Source organism: Morone saxatilis, unplaced genomic scaffold, assembly GCF_004916995.1.
Source record: "Morone saxatilis isolate NCDOM2014 unplaced genomic scaffold, NCSU_SB_2.0 Contig7, whole genome shotgun sequence".
NCBI lineage: Eukaryota > Metazoa > Chordata > Actinopteri > Moronidae > Morone > Morone saxatilis.
Window position 1 is genome coordinate 14,524,873 of NW_023340246.1, and position 11,658 is coordinate 14,536,530.

At 39.0% G+C, this 11,658-nt stretch overlaps 1 protein-coding gene across 1 annotated transcript in view; it reads left to right on the plus strand.

Moving 5' to 3' along the window:
- Positions 1 to 11,658, plus strand: part of slc24a4b (solute carrier family 24 member 4b) — a gene marked incomplete at its 5' end in the record, with an annotated part of 26,471 nt that extends 14,813 nt beyond the window's left edge. Inside the window, 8 exon segments of the mRNA XM_035678739.1 lie at positions 2,935 to 3,089; positions 5,979 to 6,148; positions 6,399 to 6,540; positions 7,185 to 7,351; positions 8,745 to 8,859; positions 9,493 to 9,605; positions 9,760 to 9,825; positions 10,708 to 11,658. Coding sequence (XP_035534632.1) covers positions 2,935 to 3,089; positions 5,979 to 6,148; positions 6,399 to 6,540; positions 7,185 to 7,351; positions 8,745 to 8,859; positions 9,493 to 9,605; positions 9,760 to 9,825; positions 10,708 to 10,857 — 1,078 coding nt within the window.

Below are 11,658 nucleotides of genomic sequence, written 5' to 3' on the forward strand. Positions count from 1 at the left end.
GAATTAAAGTATCAAAAGAAAAATACATTTATGTGACTATTAATATCGATACATTGGCGGCAATTTACTGTTGTAGTTGGTGGAGATGAGGCTAGTTTTAGCTACTTTTATACACAGTTAGGCAGTTTAGTCCAGTGGTTCCCAACATTAATGTGAGGGGTCACAAGATGATTAATGGTATAGAAAAGAAGGAAATAGACAAAGTTCTGCTACACAAACTACACACAAAAACATATCATCTCAATTCAGACATATGAAACGTGGCCCCATCTAACTTTTAATAAGAGGTCACAAGCCAAAAAGGTTGGGAGCCACTGATTTTTAACGAGACATTTTATACGTTTGTTTTGGGTTTTTTATATTACAATTTTAATCTGAAAATTAACTATAGCTGTCAGACAGATGTAGTGCAATATTTCCCTCTGAAATATAGTAGAGTAGTAAGTATAAAGCAGCACAAAACTGAAATTATTAAGTAAGGTACAAGTGTGTCAAAATTGCACTTAAAAGTCCACTCTGTAGGATTTTTAGTGGTGTAGTTGCAGATTGCAACTCCCTTCCTTCACCCTCCCCCTATTTTAGAGTGTTTGGTTTGTCCCTTCAGCATGTAAGGTGACCCGCAGCGTCTGTAGATATAAAAGGCTCATTTTAAGGTAACAAAAACAAAACAACTCTTTATTTTCAAGTGACAACACTAATGAAAACAAACCTTTTTTAAATATTATATTCCATTTCCGCCATTAGATCCTCAATGTTACACACTGGACCTTTTTAATTACAATAGTTGAGAGAGTGTGTGTGTGTGCGCGTGAGGAGAGATGCTTCAACTCTTACATACTAATACCTGTGGGCTCACGAGTATGACCAGACCAACTGTGCACTCTGTAGTTTCAAAAGAGAAGAGTGGGTTTGCAGCTGGAGGGGAGGGTCTCATTCATGTCGTCTACCCAGATGTTAACTGAAGATTCAACCCAGGAGCCTTCTGGTGGAGAGATACTTTAAAGATTATAGTTCCTCCTTTGTGGCTCTTTGAATTATGCTAGATATCAAAATGTTATATTCACTTTGAATAATGTAAGTATTATATCAAACGCTGCACATAGAATCTTCCAGTTGACAATTATCTATTAAGATCAAACCACTAAACTTAAATCCTCATTTCAGACATATTTTAATTCATAAAACTATCGTCCCATGAAACATACTTGAATCTGTCATATTTCAGCCTTTCTTTTGAATTGAATTTGAGATTATAAAGGGATCAGTTGTCTGGGCTATGTATCATCTGATCACTATTTTGGGTTACAATCTGCCCCGAGAACATCTTGTCTCCTTGTCTGTTTTTACTGTATTATGCAGGGGAATACAGACTCCATCTATTACGCCATATTTGTGTCTTTATAGTCCCGACTGCATAATGCCTACCACGTCGTCCTGTGCCGCTGTCTCTGTCCAGCTGGTAATCTGTGTTAGACTCAGCAGCAGCCTGCTCTCTCCCTGCCATAAGAGTTTAATCTTTCTCCCTCTGCAGTGGCTAAGAGCACAGGCTTAACCGGATCATTCCTCTCCTTTCTCATTTGGAGGAAAGAAGTGCTTACTGTAGGATATGCTGTCATATGTCTCCCCTCTCCCAAAAATATCCACTGACCGTTTTGGGCTATTCCAGTCAAAATGGAGTAAAGTGGGTTTTATATAGCGCGATCGGTGCTCTGAGGTGACCTTCCGGGGCTCGGCTGTGATTTTGTTTTTCTCGCTTCAAATAGAACGCATTGCTACCAATAACAAACTATTTGTTAAACATATAACCACATCGGGAAACATGCAATGATTTTTAAAATGTCATTAGTTGTGTATACTTGGGTCTAAAAACTGAAAATCTAGCTTGGGACACTCTGCTTCTATCTGTATAACATTATCTCCATCTTCAAGTGACATTCTGTAGATGTAAGGAAAAACTTTATTTGTTTTGGCACTCAGTTTTACTTTACTTTTTTACTTTTACTTCACCTCAATAAAGTAAGAGTAATCAGTTTTTATTTTTGAGTCAATCTTTTATAACCTTATTTTGGCTTTACTGTACACAATATAACCGCTATCCTCAGATGCTCAATTTAGATATGGAACAACTAACGTACCATTAAACAAAATGTGGAATTAACATTATTAGCAGTGAATTAATTTACACTCATTTTTAGATGAAGGGTACATCAAACAAAAAGACCTGTCCAATGCTCTCGGAGTCTCTGGAATCAGGAGAGTCCTCACAGGCAACAAACTTTATTGAATGATACCCGGGCATCCCGTCTATGGGTTCATGTGCTCCAGTATACTTGGAGAATATATCTCTGAAGTCTCTTTTGATACACCTTCAGAAGCCATCATTAGGTTTAATGTTCACTTCTGAAGGTGTAGAAGCTATGAAAGGGATGGAGTGGCTCTTGGGAAGTTGTCAGTGTTACTTCTACACACATTTTGTTCAAAGGCAGCAGCAACAGTGTGCTCAGTATTTGTGATCCATTTTTATATAATGGCACTCAAATGGTCTCACTGAAGGCCTGTGTGGCAGTCTTGTGATTGGCTTCTGGGAATTTAACTTTTTCTTCTTTTTCTATTTTAATGTTGATCAGCATATTTAGGCAATTTTTTGTGTAATGTAATGCTGATGTTTTTTTTTTTTTTAAGTAGGCCACCTAAATTGTAAATGTATTCTATAGAAGTATGCCAACTGCTTATTTTGGTTAATTAATACATGCTACTGTATATCTATTTTTCAAACAAGTTGGAGCCTTTCATCTGAAGCTCATGAATCCTATTTGCAAGTGTGAATCTTGACACTAAAAGCCCCATCTTGTTCCTTTCTTTATCTTGTGGACTCTGGGCTGAACTATTTCAGTATCTCTCTAATTTAGGGATTCTGTTCCATCTGTTTACTAGATTCAACTCCAGCATGCAGAGATTTTTCATGGGGAATTCAAAGAAGAAGAACGTGGCCAACGGTAACGCTGCGGCCAGCAGTGAGATGGAGGACGGTAATACTAGTTATGACTATGTTTGGGATGACGACCCGTCATCGCCTTTACTCTCGACAGGTAAGGTTAATCAGACAGGCTGGGTACCCAAGACTATTCTCTGCCAGGAAAAATAATCAGATGTTGTTTGTAATAAATTGGGGTTCATGGGCCATGAAATATTGGATGATTTGTCTTGAAGGTCGTGGCTGTTTCCCTCGGTTGAATTGCTTCAGCTTCTACTGTATTCTGCTGAAATGTACTTAAGACAATAGTTCAACATTTTGGGAAATACGCTAATTTGCTTCCTTGCTGGCAGTTGATGAGAAGACTGATACCTCCCTCATATCTGCCCACTAAAAATTAAGCTACAGCCAACAGCTAGTTAGCTTAGCAAACAGATTGGAAACAGGGGGAGATGAATAGCTTTCTGTCCAATGGTGATAGAGCCAGGCCAAGAAATAATCTGGCGCATAATAGAAGTGTTCAAAAGTGTGGTTTTACAGCTGTTTTTAATATGAGTTGAACAAACAAGAGATAACATGTTAATTAGGGAACTTTAGTAGTGGTCCAGCCTCGCCCTTGTTCCCACCTGTTTCTTCTTCTTATGCTTCAGTATGCTAAGCTAACTGGCTGCTGGCTGTAGCTTTATATTAAGCATACAGACACGAGCAGTGTCAATCTTCTCAACTCTCAGCAAGGACACAAACAAAAACATTTCTTAAAATGTCAAACCATTCCTTTTTTAATATGATTCTGCAGAACCGCACTTTCTTAAATTCTCCAAAGATCAAGAAAACTTCAGTCCTTTGACCTCAGTGAACTGCATTACCTGAAGAGACCACTTTATTAGATTTCCCCCTTTTTTCTTGTGGGACTTTTAAAGGTTACAGTCCTCTATTCATTTTCTCTTCCTACTAAGTCCTTTTTCTAGGTGATAAGCAACTGCTTATCTGAGCATACGGTGGGGGCACAAAATGGCTCTTTATTTTTTTTTTAAATAATGGGAACAGCATAATGAAGATATTCTTTAATCTTCCGTTGGTAATGCAGTTTAATGTCAGGGGACTTTGTTGTCTTAGGTTTCAAACATATTAAAAACTCGAAAATTCGACTTTTTTAAATAAAAAATATAAAAATAAAATAAATGAGATTTCCTCATAGCCACAGTTCTCTACTGCTTCCCTTTCCTGTCTTTGACCCTTTTTAGAAGTGTCTAATCTTTGACATTTAACCCCAATTTAACTCTTCCCACTTTGGCTGCAATAGTGTTAACATGCCTGTCTGTTTAGCCTTACTAAACCTACTCTTGCTTATTGTCAACAGTGTTGTGCTGCTGTGTGCCAATTCTTTCTGCTTGCATACTACTTTTCTTCTGCCGGTCTCTGGGGCGTAGACCCACTCACTCCTGAAGTGGTAATGAATTTCACAAGAGGAAATATTTATGCCGGCTCTGTTTACACAGTTAATTTATGTGCATTCTTGCATGCATAATTAGTCAAATTAAGGCTGAGTTAAACTAATAAGTGTACTGTAGAACTTTTTTTATTGCCCATACACTGCATCTTATATTGTGAGCACAGAACAGATGAGGAGTTATAGGATGCCAATAAAACATTTTTAGGATGTGTATTATTGTCGGAGAACAAATCGTAAAAGTACACGGGACCATGTGTTCTAATGTGTCGGCCACCTGCATAACAGTCATCATTACATCTTTCAAGTCACAGCTTTTGAAATCACTCTTGGTCCAGCCATTAACATTCACAACTGGTAGGCAAACTTCAAAGCTGCACCAGGCAATTTAGGGAAGCTATTTGAAGTTCAGTAGCCAGAAATCACATGTCAGTAACTGCACACAACACACTCATGTTAACCCAGCTGGTGCGCAATGGTTTATACCAAAGGAATGAAAATTAGGGGGGGTTCATCACTGAGTCCAGGGGTGATTCTTTAAGATTTTACACCTATTTTCTTGCATGACATAAGGATAGAGGGAATTGAAAGAGAGAAGAAATCTTTTGTGACCGTTAAATCTGCTACTCCATCAAAACCACATGTAGTGTTTTCTGCAGATCCAGAGTCCATTCATAATTACATGCGTACCTGTGCTACATTCTGTTAATATATGTATGTTTATGTAGTCTAATGTATTTGCAGGTGAGTCCTATTAAGAGACCTATTTTATAGTAAATTAGACTGAACACACTATTTTATGCGATACTGGAATGAAAATGATGATCACATAAAAGCCAACACTTGCGCTCTATCAAACAATACTACCAAGAATCACATCCCTCGTTTCTGTTGAGACAACAAGCAACATGAATTTCCAGGTCGCACAGGAAAAGATGAGGGACTGCAGTGAAAGGAGGAATGATTTCCAGAGCTTTGGAGAGCACCCCACCTTGTCTAGACGAGACATTCACACTGTTGTTTACAGGACGGTTTTGCTCTGAGGTTTTGATTTGTGTAGGCATTGAACTGTCAGCACTGAACCCACGTCCTGATTTAGGGTAATGGGGAAATGGTGTATGTTGACATAAAAATCTTGCCTGGTGCAGCTTTAACTCTGACATGGTGACAAAATGGCTCTTGCTCAGCCTTCATTAATATTCCTTAGTAACTTGGCTCAGGACAGTGTAGCGCTGCAGGCTCCAAAATGACACTACAAACATTATAGTCAGTACAGAGATTTCGATAGCTATCCCCCCTCTTAAGTACTTATTCAGTATTGTCTTAAGTTTTAATTTGTACTTGTACTACTTCAAAGAGTTAGAATTGATTAAAAATAAACGTTATTTCACTGTCAGTAAGGCATCAACTACATGCACTTGAATTAAACAAAGACAATAGATAGAAATGAGTGAAATTACAGTTCTATGTTTGTCTCATCTGGTAGATTGTTGCACAGTTCATTCATTCATTCATTAAACTTGTTTTTTATATTTGTATCACCACAACCCTCAGTCAAGCCAAGCAAGGCTTACAGCCGCGGATCGGTGGTGATGGTGGACGAGATCATGAACGCTAGTCCTTCCAAGTTCAGGTTTCCAGAAGCTGGCCTCCGCGTTATGGTCACCAGCCATTTTGGACCCAAGACCCGTCTGCGCATGGCCAGTCGCCTCATCATTACAGAGGTACAGCTGCGTGTTGCTGCTCCAATAAGAGGAGTTACTTGCTACTTCTGTGTTTGTTTTGAGTGTATGCTATTTTCAGATTTTTTTTTTGTATAAACCCCAGACTCTCCTTATCTCATTCACACAGTATACATGTGTTTGTGTTTTTCATTTCTGACTCCAGAAACATTAAAAATATGGCGGTAGCACAGTAGTCGGTAGCAGCGTGTCTGCTCTAGTGCTCTTTGACTTAGTTTCTTTTTTCTGAAAGCGCCAGAAGTTGGTCCAAGCCGCCAATGGAGTGGAGACACAAGTGATTGACGGGAAGGTTGAAATCGAGAATGGAAACGTGCCAGAGGACAAACCCACCGAGGCGGAGGAAAACGACACCATCTCGCCGTTTCATGTTCCAAGTATATAATCTGTGTATTTAACTGATGAATGTGTTTAATTTGGCATACATGGATGAATCCTTTTAAAGTGAAACAAGAATCACATAATTTTGAAACCGCCATTTAGATCGTCCTTTTAAGACCTTCCACTTCAGTAGTTATTGATGATCTTGCTTTAAATTAGGTGTGTGTGTGTGTGTGTGTGTGTGTGTGTGTGTGTGTAATTAAATGTAAGAAACATGTTTTCACTTACAATAGACAAAGGACAATATGTCTGCTTGAGAGCGACATTACCAATCAAGTTGCTGGAAAGAATATTCACATAATTGATGAGAAAGAAACCATATTTGGGTTTTTACATGAAAAGATTTGTGGGAAATATGGTCTGAACAGTGGCACTGACCTGAGAAAGAGGCCACAGGTCAGGTTTGTTGACAGTAATGATTAAAATGAATTTTACAATGTAATGTGGTGTTTGCAGAACTTTTTATTTATTTTTAGAAAACATCATTTAGTAAATGTCATCTGGGCAATACACTTTTCTCTCCCACCGCTTGTTAAAGAGAAAGCATACTGTAAACTGTAAACTGTAAATGTGTTTTGATCAATATCCTTTGATCAAAGACCTGAGGAGGCTAATCTGCTAATGTGCATGTCTGCTGCAGGGGGTATTGGCAGCAAGGTGAAGTGGCTGCTCTCGTGGCCTCTGCTCTTGTTGCTGTTCCTTACCGTCCCGAACTGTGCCAAGCCTCGCTGGGAGAAATTCTTCATGGTCTCCTTCATCCTGTCCACTGTCTGGATTGCTGTCTTCTCCTACTTCATGGTCTGGATGGTGAGTGCAATATTTGTGTGGAAAGTTGAGACCTTTATTGGTTTTTCAGAGTAAGGCACTTACCAGGACACCTTAGTATTTACTTTTACTTGTTGTGCCGAAACAATTGACAAATTACTTAAATTATCACACATCTTCTATAGTAATCTTGTGATTTAGAAATGTACTCAGGCTTTAGCCCAGTAGATCCAAAGTGTACAATCATTGGGGTTATTATATAATCCACAACAGTTTTTCCTCTTGAGGATGGAGATGTAAAATTGTCATTGATGGGATTTAGTCTGCAATTTAAGACGCAGCATTTACAATCCGCAAGAAATCCACTGAGCGATTCCCCCATGGCTGCATGTGCTTCAGTCTACAGCCACTTAATGTTATTAATATCCCCTATACAAACATATTTAATTGAGATGTGAATATAAGTAATAAATATCTCTCTAAGGAGTTGTAGACCTGAGCCAGTGGATGACTGCAATAACTGACTTCCGTCTTCTTGTAGATCCCTCTGGTGGTAAATAAAATAAGCACATCAGCGTTCCTCACTTTTTGCACCGTGTAATACTCTCCAAGCACCACGGTCATGACCAGCAATAAAATAGAGTAGCTTAGACTGACTCTATTGAACTACAGACAGTTGGAGTAGTAGGCTTTTTTTAGCGTTTAATAATAAGATAATTTATTGTCGGTAATAAAGGGATTCTCCTGATCTGTACTTTTCTTCATAATAGTTCTTGTTGGAGCCATGACCGCATTGTTTTTGAACCTTTCATTTTACTTTTTACAACATGCATGAATGTGACTACTTAGAATGCTGATATTGGGAGAAAAAGAAAATTACAGGAAACCAAACTTTTAAATGACATTTCATCGATCTCATAGTTTGAATTTTGTAGTATTTTGATAGTATCTCTGCTTACCACCAGTAGTACATGCACCAGAGTTTGAGAACCAGTGAACCAGACTATACTGCAGCTTCCAAACAGGCTAATACACAACAGGCTACAATACTATCTGTGGTTCAATTTATCACCTTTATTCTAAAATAATCCAACAAATATTTGTAAACCAAAAAAATAAAAGTGTTCCTGAAGCTTTTCTGGCTATTCCATGCAACCTTTTCTCGTTAACAAACCAGTAATAAGCCTCGAAAATCGATCTGATCTTCACCTTCCAAATGGTGGATGTAATAATGTTAGCTTACCTGCAACAGAACTGTGTTAGTAGCGGTTGCTAGCAACAGAATGTTCACCTAAAGCCAACCGCGGCTGACAGGTTATTTAGTTGTGTGTTTTTTGCTAAGCTAAGTGAGGGAACATTGACATTTGGTTTGAAGGTTAACACGAGGAAGCGGAGAATGTTATTTTTGAGCTCTCACACTCTGTATTTCTCCCAGGTGACTATAATTGGCTACACTCTGGGAATCCCTGATGTCATCATGGGCATCACTTTCCTGGCCGCTGGCACCAGTGTCCCAGACTGCATAGCCAGCCTCATTGTGGCTCGGCAAGGTACACCTTTCTCTCGGAAATATTTTTAGATTGCCCTTTTTGTGGATTTATTATTATGCAGTGGAGAGCAAAATGGATGTTGTGGTTACAAGGTACACATTTTTCATTGGCTGTTGGATTAAACAAGCAGTACAAATACAGGTACAGGGTCTTGTTAGTGATAAGTGATATTTAATAAGTGGATAGACAGAAGAACATGGATGAAGAAATCAAGATATTAAGATATCCAACTATACATTGTAAGCATTTACATGCATATTAGGTCTAATTGATTAAACTTACAGAAATCCAGATCTATTAAGAGGTGTACTTAATTAGCTTTTACAAATCTAGTGTAACATACTTTAAAGAGTCCAGAAATGTGTTTTCACACTCTTACATGTAAAGAGTTGAACAAAAAGCACAGGAACAAGAGAAAATAGTGCAGAGCTGTTTATAGACAGTACAGTGTAGCACTGCGTCACTACCTTCCCAGCTGAATAAGGTTAGGGCCCTTGTGAATATCAAAGTACAGAACAGCAAAATGTTGGAAATAAAGTGCTTTATTTGACCTGAAAGTCTCAAAGACGAACTCCACATGCTTGCCTAAAGTTGTAGTTGCTTCTTAAATAACTACCTCTGGTTTTGTTGCAGGTTTGGGAGACATGGCGGTGTCCAACACTATTGGCAGCAATGTGTTTGATATTCTAGTGGGACTTGGGGTCCCATGGGCAATACAGACCATGTGCGTCAGCTATGGATCAGAGGTAAGGAGCTTGTTTACTTTACAATAACTCAGATTCTGTATTGTTGTGAGTGCAAGATGCAACCGAAATCCAGTCCATCCTTATCTCTGCTCCTGAATGATAAGATTGTAGAGCTGCAGATGAATTGTTGATCTCTCGATCTTGTGTGTTGCAGGTAATGATTAACAGTCGGGGCCTGGTGTACTCGGTGGTGCTCCTGCTGGGCTCTGTGGCCCTCACGGTGAGCAATAGTTAATGATGTTTACGCTACACCGGTTCCACATATTGACCACTTCCAGAAAGATAACCCAGTTCACTGCTGTAGTGAACCATACGTGTTTAAAATAACAAATCAACAGTACTTTGATACAGATAAATAACATCCCTGTTTGGCTACTCATCACCAACTGATGCACTGTTATGCAATAGTGACTGAATGTTAGAAATTTAGTATTGTCAATATGTGGGATTTTTCCTGTAAAGAAATCATGTAGTGCAGAGGAAGTAATGCCTTTTTCTTGGAATAAACAACAATATTCTGGTAGTTATACTGCATGCAGTGTGAATGTGAGATTCTTACTGGAGAAATTAAACCAAAATTATCCTTTTATTGCAAGTCTAGTCGGAAAGTGGGACAAATAAAAGTAGTAAAATCAAATAAACATTAGGTTTTCCACACAGTTGATAAAGAGATGTTACTTTTACTAAGTACTGTTATTTATTTATTTATTTTTTTAAATCAATTACTGGAGTCATTTCAGTTAAACATGCAGTTTCTACAAACTCACAAATACATAAACAGTGTGTGTGTCCATATTTTTCTGATCTTGGCATCTCTCTCTCGCACATACACACAGATCAGTAATGTGCCAGCTGTGGAAAACTTCATCAACAGAATGATGGACACACTGCTATAGTGTAGTCTGATCAAAGGAGACAAAAATGCCTCCATTTTAGGATTTGCATCTTGTGCGTATTGGCTGTACAATTCAGTTACATGATATTCAGTCAGTACAGGAAAGCGATAGAATAAAACTGAAGTGAATACATCATAGGGTGCAGTATTTAACTCAGACGTACTAGAGCCTGCACAAGCCATTCTGATGTATTTGTATACATGCAGGTGCTGGGCATCCACCTGAATAAATGGAGGCTGGACGTGAAGCTGGGCTTGTACGTCCTCATCCTGTACGCCATCTTCCTCTGCTTCTCCGTCATGATCGAGTACAACGTCTTCACCTTCGTCAACCTGCCCATGTGCATGGAGGATTAGGGCACGGCAGCATGCCTCGGATACCAAAACCTCAGCGCTCCCATAGCAACCCCAAATTCTTCTTCTTTTTTTCTTTCTTTTTTTTTTTTTTCCAATAATACTGGACCTATCTGCAGACTCCTTTTGTCCTCCTTCACGCTCTCTCCCTTGTAATCCTTTTAGTCCCAAATATGAATCTCATTTCCTCAAGAGGCAGTACACACTGTAAGAGTGGACTCCATTCTATGACTCTAATTTGTCCTCTTGTCACACAGTGCCAGTCCTTAATGCCCATTATTTCGGGCATTGCCTGTTATTGCAGTAAAGTCTTTATTTCCTCTGTGCGCCTGTTAACTTTCTACCCATCTAGCATGCCTTTAGATGTCGGGGACCTCCAGAATCATAAGTGCCCCTGTTGATTGTTAGTGTGTGTTTTTACTGTTTTCACATTGTAGATTTCCACACAACATTTCCAAAGCTTTTCCACAAACCAAACCAGAGTCTGTGAAGAAAAAAAAAAAATCCTAGGACTCTTACCAAAAAACCCCCCTATGTAGAGATAACTCTCCTTGAAGTCATTCCTAAAAGAATTACAGTTACCCCAGCACCCAAAGAAAAAAAAGTACACAACTTTTTCCCTCTCGACCCCCTGGAGGAGGGCTTTGTCCTTGGCAGCTCCCCTCCTCCACCCTGGACCCAACTCCCCTGGCATGGCCTTTGGCATCAGGGAGCAGATACTGTTAGCGCTTCACTCACCCTCTGCAACTCTTCTCAACCCTCATCTGCTTGATCAAATCTGCTTTGTTTTCTTTAAAAAAAAAA